The sequence below is a fragment of the Schistocerca cancellata genome, chromosome 1 (assembly GCF_023864275.1).
Source record: "Schistocerca cancellata isolate TAMUIC-IGC-003103 chromosome 1, iqSchCanc2.1, whole genome shotgun sequence".
In the NCBI taxonomy this organism is placed as follows: domain Eukaryota; kingdom Metazoa; phylum Arthropoda; class Insecta; order Orthoptera; family Acrididae; genus Schistocerca; species Schistocerca cancellata.
The window spans coordinates 1,171,595,706-1,171,621,227 of NC_064626.1; the positions used below are offsets into that span (position 1 = coordinate 1,171,595,706).

General features: G+C 44.0%; 1 protein-coding gene and 1 non-coding gene across 2 annotated transcripts in view; both read left to right on the forward strand.

Annotated features, from left to right (window-relative positions):
- Positions 1-25,522, forward strand: part of LOC126163396 (mite allergen Der f 3-like) — a 109,059-nt gene that overhangs the window by 55,961 nt on the left and 27,576 nt on the right. Inside the window, exons 4-5 of the mRNA XM_049920173.1 lie at positions 13,157-13,292; positions 19,741-19,857. Of these exons, the coding sequence (XP_049776130.1) occupies positions 13,157-13,292; positions 19,741-19,857 (253 nt within the window). The remainder of the gene's footprint in view (positions 1-13,156; positions 13,293-19,740; positions 19,858-25,522) is intronic.
- On the forward strand, positions 13,904-13,978 carry Trnas-cga (transfer RNA serine (anticodon CGA)). The gene has a single exon. It is a non-coding gene; the product is annotated as a tRNA-Ser (tRNA).

Genomic DNA, 25,522 nt, shown 5'->3' on the forward strand with positions numbered 1-25,522 from the left:
GTCGTTCGGAATGCACAATAGACATGAGTGGACGCCCGTGATCAGGCAGGATGCTTACGTACGTGTCACCTGTCAGACTCGTATCTAGACGTATCAGGGATCCCATATCACTCAAACTGCATACGCCTCACACCATTACAGAGCCTCCACCAGCTTTAACAGTCTGCTGCTGGTTATGCAGGGTCCATGGATTCATGAGGTTGTCTCCATACCGTTACACGTCCATCTGCCCGATACAATTTGAAACGAGACTCGTCCGACCGGGAAACATGTTTCCAGTCATCAACAGTCCAACGTCGGTGTTGACGGGCCCAGAAGAGGTCTAACGTTTTGTGTTTTGCAGTCATCAATGGTACATGAATGTGCATCCGGCTCTGAAAGCCCATATCGACGATGTTTTGTTGAATGGTTCGCACGCTGACACTTGTTGACGGCCCAGAACTGAAATTTGCAGCAATTTGCGGAAGGGTTGCACTTCTTTCACGTTGGACGTTTCTCTTTAGTCGCCGTAGGTCCCGTTCTTGCAGGATCTTTTTCCCAGCCGCAGCGATGTCGGAGATTTGATGTTTTAATGAATTCCTGATATTCACGCCACACTCGTGGAATGGTCGTACGGGAAAATCCCCACTTCATAGCTACCTCGCTGTTGCTGTGTTCCATCGCTCGTGCGCCGACTATAACACCACGTTCAAACTCACGTAAATCTTGATAAACTGCCATTTTTGGAGCAATAACTGAACTGACGATTGCGCCAGACACTTGTTGTCTTAAGTTTAATTATCTCTGTATTTGAATACGCATGTCTGTACCAGTTTCTTTGGCTCTTCGGTGGAGTTAGGGAATAGTTTCTTGGGGTAACCCCGAAGCTACTGTTACTGCTGAAGATTTTTCTCCATTGGGACCGAAGTGCTGTATTCTGTTTGCTGGTAACATGTCAATCCGTGTGAGTTTAATAGACAAAGATCATTACTTTGCCGTTAAAATTGCATTTCAGATGTACTGTGAGTAGTGACAAAGACAGTTATGTTAATCTGTTTACATGGAAGCCACTGTGCACTACGTAGTCATATGCAAGAAGCCAACCCTACACAGCAACAAATCATGTATGTGATTCCATATTATTTTGGAAGAAATTGTAGAAATCTACAGAACATGTAGTGCCGAAATAACTTAATTATCAGTACCAGGTTCAACCACTGGGAGAAAACTGGATTAGATAAGACCAAGGGCACAAAACTGGAAAAGCGATGGTATCTCAGAGTGCAGAAGTGGGTAGCCAAACAGATAAAAATCTGCCCCTAAGAGAAGTGGTCTGATTCTCTTAGTGAAAATCACTGGTGGATTTTTCGTCTACCTTCTCAGTCACACTTGTTCTTCTCCCATTAATGGTTTTCATCTGCTAACTGACTTCAGTCATTCACTGGCTGACTTGCTGGCATGGTACGCTAAATACTATTGTGATGACAACCTCCACAGACTGGCGTTACATACGTCACCCTGTATAGGACTTAAAAAAAAGTCAGCAAAAGAAGGCCTCACGATTAGAATTAATGCAATTAATGTTGACCTTTTTCTTGTACGCAGCTACTTTATGTTCGATAACAAAATGAACAAATACATAAAAAATTCTCTCTCTCTCTCTCTCACTCTCCCTCTCTCTCTCTCTCTCACACACACGTACAACAAGAAAAAACAGTTTCATTTACAAGGTGGCGATATTCACAACCTAGACAAAACACAAATGAATAAACGTAAAACATTACGTCGAGTGTAGAATACATGATACTATGGTACTATTTCTCTTATGAATTTTACAAAAGTAAGCCGACGCAAAAAAAAACCACAAATGCAGTGTAAGTAAATGTGGGTTCATAAGGAGGAGGAGGAGGAGATTAGTGTTTAACGTCCCGTCGACAACGAGGTCATTAGAGACGGAGCGCAAGCTCGGGTGAGGGAAGGATGGGGAAGGAAATCGGCCGTGCCCTTTCAAAGGAACCATCCCGGCATTTGCCTGAAGCGATTTAGGGAAATCACGGAAAACCTAAATCAGGATGGCCGGAGACGGGATTGAACCGTCGTCCTCCCGAATGCGAGTCCAGTGTGCTAACCACTGCGCCACCTCGCTCGGTGGGTTCATAAGGGGCGAAACACTGAAAAAAGTGAATGTGCAAACAGGTTTCTTGCAAATTCAAGTTTCGCTAACAGTGAAGGAAAAACAATGGCCTTCATACAATATAAACAAGAGGCAAAAACAACGTAAGTAATTTATTCCTTACATGGTCAGGCTGGGGACGATCTGCAATGTAACATCACAAGTCAAGATCACTAAAAAAGCATTTTATTGGATGACTGTTTTTAAACCGGAAATACCAAAACGTACAGACGTTTTATTCGTACTACAATTCCAGAATAACCACGGAAGGTGCTTCATCAATGAAAGCGAAACGCATCTGGTGAAAAGTACACTTTATTTGCAGTAAGCTTAAGGCGGGGAAACCAACAATAACTGCTGAGAAAATAACCCACAAAAAACATTTATAGATATAATAACTTCTTACAGCAACGACGTGTGGGAAGATGCAAAATACTGCGTGATAATGGAAGCAGGATATCAGGATCGCTTCAAAATCGATGAGTGGGCACGGACTAATTGTGCGACAGACTCACAGAGCCATACATCTTAGCAGACAAGAAAGCAGACGCTGCTGCTTATCACGAAGCGCATTGCGACATTTTACCACGGCTATTCGAGAACGGTACCCTTGCAGAACGTCAATGGATGTGGTTTTCGGATGAAGAGGTGCCACCCCATTTTCTACGCCCAGTACGACAGTACTCAACACAAACATTTAACGAGGGATGGATTGATCGAGGAAAACCAGAAGCATGGCTTCCCTATTCACCTGATCCTAATCCCTTAAATTTATTGTTCAAGGGACATTTTAAACACACTGGTGTATTCCATGCTCGTCAGCAAAGTGCACAACTCACAGCACGGAGTCTCCCAAGCATGCGACCAAATTCGAGGGCAGCCAGTTTTTCGCACTATTTTGTGACTCGGTGAGGAAAAGGGCTTGAGGATATGTAAGAACGAATAGTAAGCACAACGGGCAGCTCGTGTAGCTCAATAGACGGGTGGCTATCATGACTAGCCTGTGTGTCACGGATTATTTTTCCTGGAATATAATTCATAGAATCTTTATTTCTACTTTTTGACCAGTGTCTCTCTTATAAGGACGTCGCACAATTTTTTAAATAAAGATTATACATGGCGTTGCGAAACTATTCGTCCAAATTAATGTAGGAAGTAGAGAACAACAGCACAGTTATATACACTGAAGCGTCAGAGAAACTGGTACAGGCATGGATACTCAAATACAGAGATATGTAAATAGGCAGAATACAACGCCCGGTCGGCAACGCCTATATAGGACAACAAGTGTCTGGCGCAGTTGTTAGATCGGTTATTGCTGCTACAGTGGCAGGTTATGTAAGTTTGAACGTGGTTCTATAGCCGGCGCACAGGTGATGGCACACAGCATCTCCGAGGTAGCGATGAAGTGGGGATTTTTCCGTACGACCATTTCACGAGTGTACCGTGAATATCAGGAATCCGGTAAAACACCAAATCTACGACTTCGCTGCGGCCGGAAAAAGATCCTGCAAGAACTGGACCAACGACGAATAAAGACAATCATCCAGCGAGACAGAAATGCAACCCTTCCGCAAATTGCTGCAAATTTCAGTGCTGGGTCATAAACAAGAATCAGCGTGGGAACCATTCATCATCGATATTGGCTTTCGGAGTCGAAGGTCCACTTATGTACCCTTGATGGCTGCACGAAACAAAGCTTTACGCCTTGCCTGGGCCCGTCAACACCGACATTGGACTATTGATGACTGGAAACATGTTGCCTGTTCGGTCGAATCTCGTTTCAAATTGTGTCGAGGGGATTTACGTGTACGGGTATGGAGACAACATCATGAATCCAAGAAGCCTGCATCTCAGCAGGAGACTGTTGAAGCTAGTGGAGGCTCTGTAATGGTGTGGGGCGAGTGCGGTTGGAGAGATTTGTGGCCCCTGATACGCCTAGGTACGACTCTGACAGGGGACAGGTACATTAGCATCCTGTCTGGACACCTACATCCTTTCATATTCATTGTGCTTTCCGACGGACGTGGGTAATTCCAGCAGGACAATAAGACATCCCACTCGTCCAGAATTTCCACAGAGTGGCTCCAGGAATGCTCTTTTGAGTTTAAACACTTCAGTTGGCCACCAAACTTCTCAGAAATGAACATAATTGAGTACATCTGGGATGCCTTGCAACGTGCTGTTCTGAGGAGACCTTTACCCCCTCGTACACTTACGGATTTATGGACAGCCCTGCAAGATTCATGGTGTCAATTCCGTCCAGCACTGGTTCAGACATTAGTCGAGTCCGTGCCACATCGTGTTGCGGCATCGATCCCTAAGCTTACTCACTACTTAATCTAACTTAAACTAACTTACGCTGTGGACAATACACACACCCTTGCCCGAGGGAGGACTCGAACCTGCGACAGGGGGAGCCTCGTGGACCGTGACAAGACGCCTAGTGTGGAACGTATTACATGAACAGCTGCTTCACGCATTCCATATTCTGTGTGTGGCAGCACAACCAACCAGTTGCAGCATTACTTTGTATTGATAATTGAGCTTTACCAATAATGCCCTCCCCCTTTCGTCCAAGATCATGTTGACACGTCATCAACTGACTGCGACTGGTCAGTGGTGTGAGACTATGAATCACGGTGACTTATCGCGGCATCTGGTGGCCTTAATTGGAACTGGATGATGGCGCTGTGACGCATGGAAATCATGCACCCCATATTCTGGACATTAAATGGTTCAAATGGCTCTGAGCACTATGGGACTTAACTGCTGCGGTCATCAGTCCCCTAGAACTCAGAACTACTTAAACCTAACTAACCTAAGGACATCACACACATCCATGCCCGAGGCAGGATTCGAACCTGCGACCGTAGCGGTCGACATTAATGCTATGAAGTTTGGTACTCGTACGGTAATTAGTTTCCGTGTTATAACGTATCATATAGGGAAAGTTTAATTACAACCGTCCAGTATATGTTTTACACGATTAAGTAAAGCAGAAAAACAACGTCAACGTCAATATCCGGGTGTTTATGTAAGTGACCAAACAACTTGGAATTCTTGTATAATTCATCAGAAATTGAAATTGGCCGGACAATGACGTTAATGACCATTTGATGCTGGGCAGTGATGATGAATTAATAACAACCCAAATGCTATGAAAGATATAGTATTACAACAACTTTCAACGATGACACTTTTATTTTTCTTTTCAGGTTCTCCCATTGCCCTTCGTTTTATTTGTTTCCACAACCCAAACTTTTATGACTCTTTGAATTACATATAAAGTTTCAGCGGAATGCATTGCATGGAGAATATAAAATAATTCGTCATTTGGCACATAATAAAGTGCATTATTAGTATAGGTTTACATTGGTCTTGTAAGTTTCTTTCTTCCACTGAGTGTTATGACATCATACTGAAAGGTCTCTGTTGGATTCCTTTCATGTTAATTTCTTAAATCTGTTGTCATTTACGGCATAAATTCCTTTTCTAAATTTACTGTGGCGTTTCTGACTATCTGGGAGGAGACTGAGTAGTGGAACGTGTTACTTTTACACATAAACAAGAACGATCTGTCACACTACTACACTTTAAAACACATTTTATATGTAATTCATATCACACAGTCTCATACGGAACCTACATCCGCTTTCTTTTATATACTGTATATGATAAGATATTGTCATCCCCCTTCCCTTCTGTGAGAGAGGATGAATGAGCAAATATATTTCTAGTTGCATGCTTGAGGGTAGCAGACAAGCCTGTCTGCTAGAGAACAGTAGGACCAACGTCGGAACAGGTAGCTACGCTTTCTAAAAGCAAAGAGGTTTCTATCCTTAGTATGGTCCTGTCCGTCCCTTGTCATGTTGGTATAGGAAGCTGCCCCTCTGGCCACTTCCGTTTGTATTTGTGAGCCACCCTCAGAAAGGGACCAGGTCAGTCTGTCCGTGGCGAGCGTCTGAAGTGGTAAGATCTCCAGCTAAGCGCATGTCTGCTAAGTCCGTAGGACAATGGATTTCTTAAGTTCAGCCTAACTGAAAATTTAATCACCTTTATTTCAGGTTTAGCTTTAAAATATTTAATGTTATCTTAAATTGCAATGCAGTGTATTTCGAGTGTGAAGTTCAGAATATTTTCCAGTAGCTGCTTTGTCACTACTTTGTGAGTAAAGTGGAACCATGTGTTGATCAGTAACTCTAACTAAGATCATCAACCTTAAATGCGAGTGTGCATGAGATTATAACATCTCGTCTTGACAATATTTTTCAATATAGCAACTTTTCCTTATGTTCAACCCACGTGGGGTGTACTTTGTGAGACCACTACCGCGTGCTTATATAATTGTTTGACCCATCAGGTTAATAGTAAGACGTTAGTAACCAGTTCGAGGTTTTTCTTTTGTAAATTGCTTTTCGATCTAATTTATTTTAATTACCAAAATTATTGTGGAGTTACACGCTTTGCGTAAACCAAGTTGACCACGTGAAGCATGTGGTGTAATCATCAAAGTAGCCCTCAGCTATTCTTTTTGGGAAGATTTCACAGAGAGTTAGTATGAATTTAGTATACCAGTGTGTGGCAATTACATGACGGACAGGATTGTGCTACGAACGTAATTTCTTTGGGTGAAAATTGAATCGGTTGGTTGTGGTTCATTTCCTCTTGCATATGTTTCAACGTTCTTCGTGTGTTATTTTATGAATGCAGTGTTGTATGCAGTCTCCCAATCTTGGCTCCATATTTGATGTGTTCTGTAAGATTACAATCTCACATTTTCACAGTCATAAATAAGGCACCAGCTTAGTTACGACTCAAGTTTAATATGCTGAAATTTCAATGATCAATGTTAAAATAAATTTCCAAATATAAACTGATTTATTTCTTTTTATTTAAATTCTCTTTTAATGCAAGGTTAACTTCCTCAGGTAGCTCACAGCTTTTAACCCGCTTTTATTGGCTATCAGCACCGCTTTCATAGCAAATTAAAGCAACAACGTTACAATACTACCGTACCCTTCTATAATCTTGTGTTATTCTCTTGGCTCCAGGAGTTTTCAGCGCTTCGTTAGACTGTTTTATGTGTTTCATGTCTTCATTGTACCCACCGTGTGTAAAGCAATAATTGTTGTGTGTTAGTTTACTTTGTAGAATGGAGACCACAGCTTTTAAAAACTTGGTACGTATTTCATTTTCTTAGTTACTTTTTTGGCTACGACAACGATGAGACGGCGCAGTACAGTAATTTTAATACCACTGAAAACTCAACCTACGCAGTAGGAGCACGTGCCTACACGGAATGCGCAAACGTCATCACTTTATTTATCACACACCATGTGTGCGTCGTCACCGCAACATTTTTGCTTTGTAAACATAGCCGCATTTTCGTTTCTTGTCGTCAAAAGGAGCATTCATTACACGTTAATAAAGGAACTCGGAAAACTGCGAAACTTCCCGGACAGTGTTGTCTTAAATATATCCGCCTAGGTAACTAGGATATTGTTGTTAACTTCCTTGATTTCACATTATTGCGTATTCAAAGAGGTCAATGCTGTTAAAGAGATTTCCTGTATTTACTTCATTATCCATAACATACCTATATTGTGAACTGATCATGTTATCGAAATGAGGGACTCGGCAAACGACAGTATGCAGAGGTGCAAATAATTTTGTTGTATAGGTAACAGCGTTAACTCTTGTATAAAGAGAAATAGTGAAGAAAAGGTTTTTTAATGGAACGATATGGTTATTTTAACGGCTCCAGAAAGCTCTTGAAACGCCAAGCAAACTGACATAACGTATGTTAGTGTCGCTGTTGAAACTTTTCGCAAAAATATCCGACAAATATAACGAATTCAAAATTTTACAATTTCATGGGATATATACTGGTCTGACTGCGTAGTTTCAATATTAAATTGACGGAAAAAAATCTCAACAACGAGAAGGAGTTGTGCGACATAAACGAAAGCAAGTGGGCTTGTTTTTACATATGAAAAATGATGTTTGTTAAAATTTCACGCCAGTGGCGTAAGAGAGGCGTTAGTGGCGGCACTACGAAGATGCAAATCAGGTTTTAAATGCACGCAGTAACCGTCATGAGCGTTAGTTACCTTTCAGATAGGAAGTGGTGAGTTGATATTGGCCAAGAAGGACATTAAGGTAGTAAAGACATCTTATCAACACCCCACAGTTTGAATGGTGTCGTGTAATAGGGCTATGACAACCTGGATGTTCTGCACTGTTTCAGGGAGACTTGGAAAAAATGTAGCCACAGTACATGATAGCTGGTAGCGGCGGTCACGAGAATGTACGGTCTCCAGAAGACATAGGCTGCACTACCGAGAGGAAAGGCCAGCGTGTTCGGCATATGGCTCTGCCGCATTGCACTGCATCTGCAGCAGCGATATGAGTAGCAGTTGGCACCACAGTGATACAACGGACTGTTATGAATGGTTTCCTTCAAGGGCTCTTAGACGTCCTGCAACGTTCATTCCACTGCAACGTTCAACCACCGTCATTTCCGACTTCAGTGGTGCCAAGCTTAGCTCATTGGAGGGCACAGAGGAGTTATGTTCTGCCTCGGTGCCGGTGGTGGCCGCGAATTGGTCAGAAGTAGGTCAGTTGAGGGCCTGCAACCTACCTGTCCGTGGTCGACATTTACCTTGGCCTGCTCGATCACCAGATCTGTCTCCAATCGAGCACATGTGGGACCATCGGGTACATGTGGGACCATTGGACAACAACTCGAGCGTCATCCCCAAACAACTTTAAGTGTCCCTGTATTGACCGGCCAAGTGCAACAGTCATGAAACTCCACCTCACAAACTGACATCCGGCACCTGTACCACACAATGCATGCATGTTTGTTTGCTTGCATTCAGCATTCTGGTGGATATGTCAGTTATTAATGTACCAGCATTTCACATTTGCAATGGCTTATCTCGCCACACTTGCATTAACCTGAGACCTTGCAATGTTAATCATTTACATATGTTACCTAGATTTGCCTACACAAATGTATTCTTGAAATATCTTTACTCTATGTTAATTATTGTTGGGGTGTAAGGCTAGTTCGCGTCCGTAGTAGAATACTACACGTGCACCCTGGGTAACGCTAAATGAACAAGCACTAAAGGCAACCAGATAATCCAGATAATCTTGAGCTGGATCTCCTGGTAAACACATCATGAGTGATACCGACCAAATGAACGATGAAGAATTGACTAGAGCACTCGGACCGTGCCTCCGAGTCTGCCACCTAAACATTGAAGGCATAAGTAGGAGCAAATGTGAATTTCTCCAGAGAGTTCTCACTCAGAACAAAATCGACGTAGTCGCGATACAAGAGACTCATGCGCAAAACATAGATCGGCTGGCTTCTAGAGGAAAAATCCCTGAATTCGAGATACTGGGAGCCACCAATCACCGCAATTACGGTGTGGCAACCTACATACGAAATAAGATAGAAAATGCTTCCCTGTGTAAGATATCTACAGACAACAACATACATGAAGTTGCTGTCAAAATTGGCGAGACCACTATAGTTAACATCTATAAGCCTCCCGGCTGTCCATGGCCTCCAGAAGTACTCCAAGAATATCCCCACCCTGCTATCTATGTAGGAGACTTTAATAGTCACCATGAGAACTGGAAGTACGCACGAAACGACCAGAACGGTGAATCCCTGACGAGCTGGAGTGAGGAGACTAACACCCACCTGATTTTCGACGCTAAGGACCGCGGAACATTTCGATCAGCAGCATGGAGACGAGATTATAACCCTGATTTATGTTTTGTCACTAAAAACAAAAACAACCAACCGCTAGCCGCAACTCGTGAAGTCCTGTCTGATTTCCCACATAGCCAGCATCGCCCTGTTATCTTAGAAGTCGGAATTAAAATCCCAATCATAAAAATCTTTTCCTCGCCCACGATGGAATTTCCAGAAGGCAGACTGGGCCACCTTTGCAGAAAACCTTGACAAGTGTCTAGGTTGGATACCCCCGACTAGGGACAACTATGACAGATTTGTGGGAGCAGTCATCGCCACGGCTAAGAGGAATGTACCCAGAGGCTACCGGAAAGAGTACATCCCAGGCTGGAATGAGAGATGCGAAGACCTGTACCAGGAATTTACCGAAACCAACGACCAAGAAATCGCGGACGAACTGTTGCACAGCTTAGACATAGCTCGACGGGAAAAATGGATGGACACCGTGGAGAATCTAGATTTCACTAAATCCAGTAGGCAAGCATGGACCCTACTTCGTAACCTGGGAGGCAGTAAACGTAAAATAAAAGACACCCACCCGATGACCCCTAACAATGTGGCCGCACACATAGTTAGAACCTCAAGAGGACCAAGGGACGAAACACACACCACGACCGTCAAACGTGAATTAAGATCCTTAAAACGAAGGTCATCGCCTACCTCCGAATTTTCCCAGCCTATCACAGCGGAAGAAGTTGCAGCAGCCGTGTCAAAAATCAAAAGTGGCAAGGCTCCCGGCTTCGATGGCATCCACCCGGAATTCCTTCTTCACTGTGGAAAATATACTAGAACATGGCTCGCAAACTTCTTAACAGATATTTTAGAATCGGGTAATATCCCACACCAGCTTAAACGAGCAAAGATTATAGCGATACTAAAGCCAGGCAAACCTAACGACATGCCCCAAAACTACCGCCCTATCGCTCTGCTGAACTGTGTCTATAAGCTGCTGGAACGTATAATCTACAACAGAATAAGCGGAAAAATTCTTGAAGTGGTACCGATTGAACAGGCAGGTTTTCGACCCAACCGCAGTTGCACCGACCAGATCCTCTCCCTAGCAACTCACATAGAGGCGAGCTTTCAGAAAAAAACTCAAAACATCAGTAGCCTTTATTGACCTATCAGCCGCTTATGATACCGTTTGGCGACAAGGCCTGATATTTAAGTTGCTGCGGATCATACCATGTAACAAGCTGGCCAACCTCATTGATAACATGCTCACAGATAGAAGTTTCAGAGTCATAATGGGCGACTTAAAAAGTGACCAAATGAAGCTCAACAATGGTTTACCACAAGGCTCCGTTCTGGCGCCATTGATGTTTAACCTCTGCATATCTGACTTACCTGAAACCACTTCTCAAAAATTCGGATATGCCGAGGACTGGGCAATAGCTGCAAGAGGCAGATCAATGGAGGCAACGGAAAACACATTAACTGCGGATCTAACAAAGCTGGGAGATTACTTCCGAAGGTGGAGATTACGGCCAAACGCGACAAAAACGGAGGTGACATGCTTTCGCCTCGACAATGCCCAAGCAAAAAGAAAGCTTAACGCTCATTTCGAAAACAGGCTGCTAAACCATAATAATTTCCCCAGATATCTAGGCGTCACCTTTGATAGAACCCTTACATTCAAGGAACTCCTACGTAATACAGCCGCAAAACTTAAAACTCGAAATAATATCATACAGAAGCTATGTGGGACTACGTGGGGCTCTTCCGCGGCTGTACTGAGATCTTCGGCTCTGGGACTTGTCTACACAACAGCAGAATATGCCGCACCGGTATGGCTAAACAGTAAACACACAGGCTTGATCGATGCTCAACTAAACTACACAATGAGGATGATATCAGGAACAATAAAGCCAACGCCTTTACACTAGCTACCTATACTGAGCAACATTCTCCCACCGGACCTGCGCAGAGAGAACGCTTTCTTACGCGAGTATGGAAAAGTGCTGAACAACGAGAAACTGCCAATCCATAAGGATGTTCCCGCCCTGGAGATGAACAGATTGCGCTCCAGACACCCCTCTTTAAAAAAGGCAAAAAATACGCATCCTCTCAATCCGGATTATGGCAACCTCTGGAAAACGCGGTGGAGAGAATCTGTGCCCCAAAACCTGCAGAATATGCCATGTATCAATGTCCAACCACCAGGATTCAATTTGCCAAGGAAAACTTGGACGACCTTGAATCGAATTCGGACAAACAACGGCAGGTGTGCAGACAGCCTCCACAGGTGGGGTAAAATCACCTCCCCGAGATGTGACTGCGGTGCGGATCGGCAGACGATTCGTCACATCGTGGAAGATTGCCCTCTGAGACGTTTTGCAGGAGACCCCAATGAGTTTCTGAGCGCGACTGAAAGTGCAATAGACTATGTCACAAATCTGGATGTTTGTTTGTGAACTTTTGTTTGTTATATACACTATTTTAAATACTTTTATATCTACAACTATATGTTATACACTGTGACTACTCTTTATTTCTGTGTCTTATGATTTTTATGTCTTTTTTTTATATGATGTGTTACATGCCATAAGCTAAATAAATAAATAAATAAATAAATTATTGGTTGTTGTTGCGATTTTTTTCCGTCAGTGTATTAATACTGTTCATGAGTTCATAGAACCACAATGTCAGGTGTGTAGTTTAACTAAGTCGTCATCTCACTAGCTAGGCTGTGTATTTGATTAACAGTTGACTAGATAATGCGAATAGTAACGACGTATTCTGGAATATGATGAATTAAAATAATAACCTTCTCTGTTCATGTAGCCCTACTCTGACGCTGCAGGAGAAAATTATCCAACAATAATTCAGGCCACATCTCTGAAGAAATGATAGTCAAGAATAAAAATCTGTGAAATTAACTGAAATCATTTTTGATGGTCATCACAGTACACGTTATACATTTTTTAAGAGGCAGTGTGTGTGTGTGTGTGTGTCTGTGTGTGTTTTATATAATAAAACAGACGTAAAATTAAATGTAGTATATACAATCACACCAACAAACGATCAGTATGTATGTACCTGTGTACAAAGATACACAAAACGTAACATTTCCAATGCTCCACATCAAAGAAAGAAATTCGGTACATGATCAGTGGAACTCCAGACTGTCAATTACGATGCAAATCTTATAATACCGTAGCGAAGTATCAAATTTCCGCACTGTGTGGCAATCTCCTTTCTTTCTTAATCTCTTGTTTTCTTGTTTGTAGGGGTGGCTTCTATGCCATACTAGCGGGAACAACCAGTCTCGTGCAGGGTGGTTCCATGATAAACATCAGTGAGACTATAATCCATCCTCAATACGACAGTTCTAATTCCTGGATCAACGACATCGCCTTAATCAAGGTAGACACAGAAATTAACATCTGACGCTAAGACAAAATCTTTATTAGATTAAGTTTCGCCGTTGGTCTGTAGCTTGAGATGTGCCTAATGCCCAGAAACGTATCCCACTTTCTTTTTCAGGAAGACTTGTTACATTGAGACCTGGTTTTACGAGGTTTTCTGATATCAAGATCCATATAAGCAGTTAAAAATTTTGAATGTGCCAGAATGAGATTTTCGCTCTGCAGTGGAGTGTGCACTGATATGAAACTTCCTGGCAGATTAAAACTGTGTGCCGGACCGAGACTCGAACTCGGGACCTTTGCCTTTCGCGGGCAAGTGCTCTACCAACTGATATACCGAAGCACGACTCACGCCCGGTCCTCACAGCTTTACTTCTGCCAGTATCTCGTCTCCTACCTTCCAAACTTTACAGAAGCTCTCCTGCGAACCTTGCACAACTAGCACTCCTGAAAGAAAGGATACTGCGGAGACATGGCTTAGCCACAGCCTGGGGGATGTTTCCAGAATGAGATTTTCACTCTGCAGCAGAGTGTGCGCTGATATGAAACTTGGAAGGTAGGACACGAGATACCGGCAGAAGTAAAGCTGTGAGGACCGGACGTGAGTCGTGCTTCGGTAGCTCAGTTGGTAGAGCATTTGCCCGCGAAAGGCAAAGGTCCCGAGTTCGAGTCTCGGTCGGGCACACAGTTTTCATCTGCCAGGAAGTTTCATATTGGATGTGCTCATCCACTGCTATAGTAACTGTAGTAGCTGAACTAAAATCCTGTATGACCGAGTAAACGAGCACAATATACAAGGAGAGCCGAACACATCCTAATTTGATAGGCTGCCCGCACTAATTCTCGTAGCGGAGCGTAGGAGCCATCACCAAATCCTACGTCATGTTTGACTCCAAAGACCTTAAACGCGTCGTTATTCGTGTACAGCTACAGCCAGCACAAGTTCCTTATTCATGGTTTGTGTGTGTCTGTAATCATGTAGCGTGAGGAAACCAGTAAAATATGAAGTGAGACGGAACCATTGGGTGAACACTGAAGGGGCGGGAGGATCTAACAAGCGATGAATGAATAAATTTCTGTTGGTTGTACAGGAACACCGGAAGTCTAATGGAAACGTATAATGCACAAACTTCTTTGCATTGTTGTCGGGAAGGACTCATGTTCAAATGTGTGTGAATTCCTAAGGGACCAAACTTCTGTGGTCAACGGTCCCTCGCTTACACACTACTTAAATTAACATAAACTAACTTATGCTAAGAACAACACACACACCCATGCCCGAGGGAGGACTCGAACCTCCGGCGGAAGGGGCTGCGGAACCCGTGACATGGGGCCTCAAACCGTGCGGCCACTCCGCGTGGCAAATGACTCATGTAAAAAAATACAGTTGGTAAAGATAGCTATTCAGATTAGTGGCACTAATGTTCACTCCGTGCAAGTGTTTCAGCGTCGGCCTCATCTTAATGTTGCTGTTAGGTGTGTTAACATGGGGCTGGAGAAGGCACTGATGGCGGAGGGTATGGCTCACATTGCAGTAGCGCCAGTTGAGTCTACCAATAGATCGGGTTTGTCGTGGAAAGCCCACGTTCAGGATCTTGTTCAGAGATTTAATGCTGCCAGTTACTATTCGAACGGTATCTGAAGTATGTAATAGTTCGACACGAAAAGTAGTCTTCTTTGCTTATTTTCATTCGCTTATATATAATTATGTTTTGGGATAATTCTTCCCATTCTCAAAGGATATTTTTGGCTCAGAAACTGGCGGTTCGAACAGTTAGTGGTGTCAGTTCGCGAACCCCTGGTCGACACCTGTTCACAGTATGGGTATCCTGACATTGGCCTCTCAATATGTTATGTGGACATGTGTCCGGAAACGCTTTATTTCCATGTTAGAGGTCATTTTAGTTTTGTCGTCCACCTACGCTCAATGGAGCACGTTATCATGATTTCATACGGGATACTCTACCTGTGCTGCTACAACATGTGCCTTTACAAGTGCGACACGACTTGTGGTTCATGCACGATGGAGCTCCTGCACATTTCAGTCGAAGTGTTCGTACGCTTCTCAACAACAGATTCGGTGACCGATGGATTGGTAGAGGCCGACCAATTCCATGGCCTCCACGCTCTCCTGACCTCACCCCTCTTGACTTTCATTTATGGGGGCATTTGAAAGCTCCTGTCTACGCAACCGCGGTACCAAATGTAGAGACTCTTCGTGCTCGTATTGTGGACGGCTGTGATACAATACGCCATTCTCCAGGGCTGCATCAGCGCATCAGGGATTCCATGCGACGGAGGGTGGATGCATGTATCCTCGCTAACGGAGGACATTTTGAACATTTCCTGTAACAAAGTGTTTGAAGTCACGCTGGTACGTTCTGTTGCTGTGTGTTTCCATTACATGATTAATGTGATTTGAAGAGAAGTAACAAAATGAGCTCTAACATGGAAAGTAAGCGTTTCCGGACACATTTCCACATAACATATTTTCTTTCTTTGTGTGTGAGGAATGTTACCTGAAAGTTTGGCCGTACTTTTTGCAACACGCTGTATATATATATATATATATATATATACTCCTGGAAATGGAAAAAAGAACACATTGACACCGGTGTGTCAGACCCACCATACTTGCTCCGGACACTGCGAGAGGGCTGTACAAGCAATGATCACACGCACGGCACAGCGGACACACCAGGAACCGCGGTGTTGGCCGTCGAATGGCGCTAGCTGCGCAGCATTTGTACACTGCCGCCGTCAGTGTCAGCCAGTTTGCCGTGGCATACGGAGCTCCATCGCAGTCTTTAACACTGGTAGCATGCCGCGACAGCGTGGACGTGAACCGTATGTGCAGTTGACGGACTTTGAGCGAGGGCGTATAGTGGGCATGCGGGAGGCCGGGTGGACGTACCGCCGAATTGCTCAACACGTGGGGCGTGAGGTCTCCACAGTACATCGATGTTGTCGCCAGTGGTCGGCGGAAGGTGCACGTGCCCGTCGACCTGGGACCGGACCGCAGCGACGCAAGGATGCACGCCAAGACCGTAGGATCCTACGCAGTGCCGTAGGGGACCGCACCGCCACTTCCCAGCAAATTAGGGACACTGTTGCTCCTGGGGTACCGGTGAGGACCATTCGCAACCGTCTCCATGAAGCTGGGCTACGGGCCCGCACACCGTTAGGCCGTCTCCCGCTCACGCCCCAACATCGTGCAGCCCGTCTCCAGTGGTGTCGCGACAGGCGTGAATGGAGGGACGAATGGAGACGTGTCGTCTTCAGCGATGAGAGTCGCTTCTGCCTTTGTGCCAATGATGGTCGTATGCGTGTTTGGCGCCGTGCAGGTGAGCGCCACAATCAGGACTGCATACGACCGAGGCACACAGGGCCAACACCCGGCATCATGGTGTGGGGAGCGATCTCCTACACTGGCCGTACACCACTGGTGATCGTCGAGGGGACACTGAATAGTGCACGGTACATCCAAACCGTCATTGAACCCATCGTTCTACCATTCCTAGACCGGCAAGGGAACTTGCTGTTCCAACAGGACAATGCACGTCCGCATGTATCCCGTGCCACCCAACGTGCTCTAGAAGGTGTAAGTCAACTACCCTGGCCAGCAAGATCTCCGGATCTGTCCCCCATTGAGCATGTTTGGGACTGGATGAAGCGTCGTCTCACGCGGTCTGCACGTCCAGCACGAACGCTGGTCCAACTGAGGCGCCAGGTGGAAATGGCATGGCAAGCCGTTCCACAGGACTACATCCAGCATCTCTACGATCGTCTCCATGGGAGAATAGCAGCCTGCATTGCTGCGAAAGGTGGATATACACTGTACTAGTGCCGACATTGTGCATGCTCTGTTGCCTGTGTCTATGTGCCTGTGGTTCTGTCAGTGTGATCATGTGATGTATCTGACCCCAGGAATGTGTCAATAAAGTTTCCCCTTCCTGGGACAATGAATTCACGGTGTTCTTATTTCAATTTCCAGGAGTGTATATATATATATATATATATTTTTTTTTCTGTCGTTTCTAGTTAACAACATCGGCTTGGTCACAAGAATTAGCAGCTTTCACTCAGTTAATACTAGGTAGAAATTCAATCCAATCTGCATTTTGATCGCACTTCCTTGACTCTTGTGCAGAAAGGTGAGCAGTATACTGCTGCACCCATTTTCAATAAGCTGCCACAAGAATTCAAAAATCTTAGGAGTAATACATGCGCTTTCAAATCTAAACTGAAGAGTTTCCTCATGGGTCACTTCTATTCTTATGAGGAGTTCCTTGAAAAGTTAAGCTCATTCCCATGTTATATTGTTGATTGCGTTTATATATACTTATGGCTTATATTTTTTGGGTTCCTTAACGTTTTATTTTACCTGTTATTACTTTTATGTTGTAATTTCATGTAATAACACTTTCCATAACCATGAAGATTTGCTCCTCAATTCGGTCCTACGGAACTAGAAGTGTAAAATAAAGAAAAAGAAATGACACACTGATAGAGCTCCTTTCAAGTATACCTACAGTAATAAAAAAATAGTGTAACACCAAAGTATGTTGCAATATGTACTAAGAAGCTGAGACCTTGTAATCCTGTTACTGGCGAAAGTTTGAAAGAACTAGCACAAGAATGAACAGAACTAGGTGTACATTATGGAGAAGTGATTGTGTGGCATTGATTGCCGGGAGACCCCATTCGGGGAAGTTGGGCCGCTGGGTTGCAAACTTATTTCAGGTGCCGCCGACCTACATAGGGAGGAATGATCACCATAATAAAATAAGGGAAATCAGAGCTCGCACGGAAAGATATAGGTGTTCGTTTTTACTGCCCGCTGTTCGAGATTGGAATAATAGAGAATTATTGTGCAGATGGTTCGATGAACCGTCCGCCAAGCACTTAAATGTGATTTGCTGAGTATCCATGTGGGTGTGGATGTAGACGTAGATGATTTCAGCTGTCAACACGAATATGACTGTGCGTACGCAGTCGCGTGTTTGGTGATTGAATTAAGAGTGTCCTCCCTTTATAATAGGCTGTCGTGTTGCAGTGGGGAGAGATCGGGATTGTATCGATGATGTATAAGGGCTTCCCTGCGAAACTTCTGCAGCGTACTCCGAAGAGCCTTGGCAACATGTAAACCCGCATGCACTTCAGTTGTTAACGTTCGCTCGAAGATAAATGGATTTTCCGCGCTGGTACAGCAACAAATCGGGCAGCTTCAGTTGCAATATGGTCCAAACGCGAAAGCTTCTTTCTGCCTCCCTATCACGTCGACCAATCGTAGCCGGACGGTGTGGCCGAGCTGTTCTAGGCGCTTCATTCTGGAACCACGTTACCGCTACGGTCGCAGGTTCGAATCCTGCCTCGGGCATGGATGAGTGTGATGTCCTTGGGTTAGTTAAGTTTAAGTAGTTCTAAGATGTAGGGGAGTGATGACCTCAGATGTTAAGTACCATAGTGCTCAGAGCCATTTGCGACCAATCGTACTGCTGTGATTCCATACAACCGGACGACACGCGCGCTGCATTTCACTGCCATTTCTACCAACGGTTTTGTGTCACGTGACCAGTTATACACCACCTACAGCATTCCTAGCGACCGCTATGCCCTTTTTGCGTGCTACCAATACGAGGGCTAATCGATCGGTCACGAAACAAGAAACCACTGTGAAAACCAAAAATTTCCAACAGTTAGCTATACCTTACAGCTACCTCTCCACATAGTCGCCGATCCGACTTAGAGAATAGGAGGAAAACACAGGCGGTTGCCTTCTGTGAAAGAGTATTGGAGAGTTGGTACAACACTACGACAAATGTCTAAGTTCGTCTGCAGCTCGTTGTCTGTGTCAGAATATTGTCATCATAGCCAGCGGATCACGTGAGCAGAGATGAAACTCAGGATCAGCCATTTACGGGCTGTGTTGTGGCTGATCAAAACGCTGCAGGAGCATCTTCTCTGCCGTTCAGTTCCTTTTCCTCCAAACCAACCAACCGACCAACCGTCCTCATTGCTTCTGCAGAGTGTGGCCGAGAATTGTCATCAAGAAGGGAATGCATGAGAGTTATGTTATGTGGGCTGCACGCCATTAGTTGAAATCTCTCAGCAGGCCTTCACACTTGGCAGGAGACACTATTTTCTAGCCATTTTTACGTGGTCACTGCACGGTTAGAACTGAAAAGAGCGAAGTGGCGCAATTGACGGACGTACTAGAGAGGCACTAACCAACACGTCTGTGCAAAACCTCATCCGATTTTCACAGTGGTTTACATTTTGTGTCCGATCGGAACTTACTTTCCGAACATCCTTCATATGTTATACGGCGATTTTATTTGAAAGTTGAGCCAGACTTTCTGAGTGCTAGCTGCAGTCTGCTTCGTCCTTCGTATTCTGTGTCCAGTTACTGTCTACCATTATCTGACCCGATAATATTTTTACAGGTAGCGACGCCTTTTGTCCTGGACGGCACCACGATGGGAACTATACAGCTTCCAGCTCAAGGACAGGAGACTCCAGACGGCTCCAGTGTCACTGTCATCGGCTGGGGTAGCACCTCCGTACGTAATGTGTTCCTTACTGCTCTTTCATTGCGATTCCTCACTTTGTGGTAAGTAGGAAACTGTGGAAGCCTTTGATGTTAATCATCAAAGAAAATTTAGTTGGCTTATCACCAACGAGGTTCTATCTTCTTCATTTCGTTAGCATTCCCCCACCCTATCTAGGACAGTCTCCACTGTACTCAATTTTACGTAAATGTATTTCATTTAACTTTGGGGCCGAATGTCTTCCTGTTGCCGCATTGATCAGTAACCTAAGGGAGGGAAGTCTCTGTATACACTGATCACCAAAAATCTCTGAGGACTACCCACCGCGACATTGGATGCCGCCTGCTGATGTTGCGTGCACGTGACGCGGTAACAAAAGTATGTAAGCGGACCAGAGACGGACGTGGGATCACTCTAGCAAAGATATGGGCTGTAAATGGAGGAAATAAATTGAGACAAGTGAATTTGAGGAACGGTAGATTATTATTAAGCAGTGCCTGTGAACGAGTATCTCGAGAACGGTGAGCTGGTCAAATGTTCACGTGCTACTGTCGTGAGCATCTACGGATAGAGGCAGCTAAGAGGCGTTAAATGGTTGGACGTCCACGACTCTCACAGAATATGTGGTTCGGAGGCTTGTTTGCTCTGTAAAGTAGGATCTGTGGTATCCCCGTCTCCCAGTCCAAAAAGCACAATGCTCGCTACGGTCGCAGGTTCGAATCCTGCCTTAGGCATGGATGTGCGTGATGTCCTTAGGTTGGTTAGGTTTAAGTAAACTACTGGCCATTAAAATTACTACACCAGGAAGAACTGCAGATGATAAACGGGTATTCATTGGACAAATATATTATACTAGACCTGACATGTGATTACATTTTTACGCAATTTGGGTGCATAGATCCTGAGAAATCAGTACCCAGAACAACCACCACTCGCCGTAATAACGGCCTTGATATGCCTGGGAATTGAGTCAAAAAGAGCTGGGATGGCGTGTACAGGTACAGCTGCCGATGCAGCTTCAACACGATACCACAGTTCATCAAGAGTTGTGACTGGTGTATTGTGACGAGCCAGTTGCTTGGCCACCATTGACCAGACGTTTTCAATTGGTGAGAGATCTGGAGAATGTGCTGGCCAGGGCAGCAGTCGAACATTTTCTGTATCCAGAAAGGCCCGTACAGGACCTGCAACATGGGGTCATGCATTATCCTGCTGAAATGTAGGGATCGAATGAAGGGTAGAGCCACGGGTCGTAACACATCTGAAATGTAACGATCACTGTTCAAAGTGCCGTCAATGCGAGCAAGAGGTGACGGGGACGTGTAGCCAATGGTACCCCATACCATGACGCCGAGTGATACTCCAGTATGGCGATGACGAATACACGCTTCCAATGTGCGTTCACCGTGATGTCGCCAAACACTGATGCGACCATCATGATGCGGTAAACAGAACCTGGATCCATCGGGAAAAATGACATTTTGCCATTCGTGCACCCAGGTTCGTCATTGAGTACACTATCACAGGAGCTCCTGCCTGTGATGCAGCGTCAAGGGTAACCGCAGCCATGGTCTCCGAGCTGATAGTCCATGCTGCTGCAAACGTCGTCGAACTGTTCGTGCAGATGGTTGTTGTCTTGCAAACGTTGCATGGGGGCTTAGTTAAATAAAAAAAATGCAAATATTTTTAGTAGCTGTAAGTCCGATTATGCAAGTCTCGTAAACGGCTGGCCCTGACTAGTTTTTGTACGCAATCTGACTGCATGGAACAACAAAGAATGAAATGAAAATTTTCGTTAATACAATTAATTAATTAAGTCCCCAGCAACTATAAAACCTACGAAACAAAAAAACACAAGTGTAGCTGTTCTGTATGTGGTAGTATGACTCAACGCACATCTGGCACGGTTCTTCTTCAACAAGACAAGAATTTTTAAATAGCAATTATACTGACGTGATAAAAGAAAATTAGAAATACTATAATTGCGCAAGAAAATCAGAATTACACTCTAATACAAGAACACACGCCAGATGCTTTGTTGACTGAACCTGTAATGACACTGTAACGGAACTGAAATGATGGTGGGCTGACAGTAATTTGGAGCCCGCGAGTCTGAAACGGGCGCGCTTGTGTGAGACTGCCAGGGAGTGCACCCTGATGCCATCTATTGGCGAAACTGGGAATAGCGCTGCCTGTCAGACAATGCACTAAGCTCTCAGAGTCAAATGTATTCTTTTTCTTGGTAATTATAAGTTATTACTGTATAATTTAATGTTGTAAAGCGCTAGTAGTAAATTATTATGACTGGTATGGACTCCAGGGTAGTAAATATAAATATTCTTAAATACTAAATGATTTCGGTAAAAAGGTGGTAGGGGAACGCCCCCACTCTTGGTGATACGAGCGTAGCTAGGGGTAGCTGGAGACACAGGGACTGAACAATGGAATGTCCTGGGGAGTGTTGACGTGATCGGACGTGCGTAACTGTGCTCACGCAAAAGTGATTGTGCAACAGCGAAGAGGCGAATATCGTCGCCGTTTGTGGAGTAGAACGCGACGAATGGTTGTCGAAGCCGCCTCTATGCCACTGGGGCTGATTGTAAGAGTTCCTGCGCCCAGATTTTATGGCGGACGTGCAGTAGCTTATACGAGTGCTACAGCTCGTAGTTCCAGCCGCCATTGAGGGCATGAGGCGTGAAGAGCTGCGTTAGCCACGTGCATCTCACCACCAGCACCGACACGTCTACCCAAGGCAAGACTGCTTCCAATTGTTAAGTCGAACATTGTATACATGTTAAAGGAGAATACCAGTTTTCTTTCATGCAAGTGCAGAGGACAGAATATAGTAATGAGTAAAATTACGACGCATGTTGTTCATTGTAAAGTGTAGTAACCTCAAACATAGTATAGTGAAATCAGACTGAGGCCACCATCGCCTCTTTCATTTACAATTCTTTTGGTTGTAGAATACTTTAGCGTATAAGAATGTTGAAAAGAGCAATGGTCACACCAGAATGAGTCGCCTATTTACAGTTACTTAAATTTTTCTGAGCAACCTTTCAAGTAAAGTCACCTAACTAATTCTGTATCAATGGTCCAAAGAGTAATATCCAAAATCATTAAATAATTTGAAGGATAGAATTTTGTTAACCAAAGTTGCATAACCTGTCTTGGTAGTAATTACCAAGCCAACTCACAGAAATTGAGAGAGTATTTGCTTTGTAGAATCATCTAGAATGATCAGAAATAGTAATATTCAGAATTAAGTTTAAATTCAACTCAAGCCATTTCACTTTGAAACGAGCCCAAAAATTGATTTATTCTTTTGCTCCTTCAGAGCTGGCGACCGTAGTTATAAGTATTTTCAGGAGGATTCGACGGTAAGTCTGCTGCTCTCGTCGTGCTGATAGGATTATCCACTGCTGCTAGCAGTGGTGATTGGATACATAAGCTCACTACCAAGTTAAGTGGGTCAGGTAGGCAGTGTTACCGTGTGAACTGTAGGGCACTGTATGCCGTGGATCGAACCCGTTCAATCATCACAGCTCTTAGGGAAATAGTCCGGTTAGGAGTGTACTATTCATTTGGTAAATACTGGCGAGTAACGGTCAAAAATGTATACGCAAGTGAATTTAGCAAGGTCCACGTAGCACCTAGTTAATGTGGTGCAATGGCGAGGGTAGGAGTGGAGTAAAAGTGAGCTGAGCTTGTGGCAGCTGTGCTGGATTCAAATATTAACTACGTGAATTCACTACTGCCTCTTACCATTGGGACTGAGCTATTTACAGTTAAAATACGTAGCAGTAAGCGCAAAGGCGTGACAGCTACAAGTCCGTATTGGTTTTATACATACGGAATTGGGAAGTGGGTCATTCCGTCAGTGGAGGGGGTTAAAACAACCGAGTCAGTGGAGAACATACCCCATTTACTGATGGAAAGATTCAGCGGTTCGGTCGCAACACATTATTCAGGTCACTGAAAGAATAAAAGAAAATACCTCCATATATATTGACGAAATGCACTCTGACCATTACAATATCTCCATTAGAACAACATCTGCTATCTCTCCCATCAAACCACTGCATAAAACATGGAACAACACTCTCCACTACCACATCTCACTCTGACTTCACGACAAGCAGTGTCCACCACAACTTCTCGGTAAGAACTGCTTGCCGCTACGTCTCAATAAGCACTGCCAGTGGAGGCGGCGGAACAATACTCTCTGGCGCGATTTCTGGCGCTGTGGCTCAGTGTAGCCACCTTTCATATGCCCTTCCTCCACGGGCTAGAATTTGATGGTATTTTTGCCAGCATTGGTGGTGAAAATACCACCAAATTCGTCAAAAAAAATACAGACAAAAATAAAAGATAATATTAATACGTAGGTATCATATAACTAGATAAAATTTTGGCTTTGCACTGACCTTACAATAGCCTAATATATAAAATACAGTAAGGAATACAAATTCTTTCATACATATGGCTTTACATAATAGTTTACACAAATATCATGTGGTTAAGCAATTCAATCGATAGCGTCAGCAATGACGAATATGAGCAGGTAAGAGTCTTATAACTTTTCACAAACAGTAATACACAAAAAATCAGTTTATACAAATATTCACATAAAATGTTTTCATAACAAGTGGTTGACAGTTCCAGCAGTAGCACCCAGCAATGTTGAGTAGGTGCAGACACCATCAGGTGACATCATTTCAGTAGAAGCAGTTCATCAGTGGCACCCAGCAATGTTGAGTAGGTGCAGACACCATCAGGTGACATCATTTCAGTAGAAGCAGTCCATCAGTGGCACCCAGCATTGTGGAACAGGTGCAGACTCCAACAGCTGGCATCATTTCAGTAGAAGCAGTCCATCAGTGGCACCCAGCAATGTTGAGTAGGTGCAGACACCATCAGGTGACATCATTTCAGTAGAAGCAGTTCATCAGTGGCACCCAGCAATGTTGAGTAGGTGCAGACTCCAACAGGTGACATCATTTCAGTAGAAGCAGTCCATCAGTGGCACCCAGCAATGTGGAGTAGGTGCAGAAAGCAGTCCATAATATTCACTATCACTGATCACACAGTTCATCAGCAGAAATTAAACATGTCCTAGTGGCACCAATCATGTAGAAAAAGTACAAGTAACAGTCCATAATTTCACCATCACTAATCAGACAGTTCAAGCATGAACAATAGTTTGAATGCACATACAAATGCTTTTACAATGCTCTTACACTAAACATACAAATCATAACAAACACACAAATGATATCAGATAATTGTCATATTACTATTACAAATACACAAACATCAGTAAACCTATAATATTTATGGGTGTCAGTGCAAGCCACTACAAACAAATAAAATAATATTTAGGAGATAGGTGGGTAGGATTAGGAAAGGAAAACACACAAAACACACTCACTCATCTTTCATCCACATTAAGTACTACTGTGTAATTGAATAGTGTTAACTGTGTGAATCCACTTCTGTCAAAATTTCATGTTCATCATGTGTATCAAGTAGTAGTGACAGCAATGTATAACAGTCAATAATAGTTAAGTCAACGTCATAGTCATCATGTCAAGACCAATGTTTGCCAAGCCAGATCAAAATGTACGGTTGCTGAACAACTGTCAGTGTGCCAAGATATGCAACTTCCTCTTTCCAA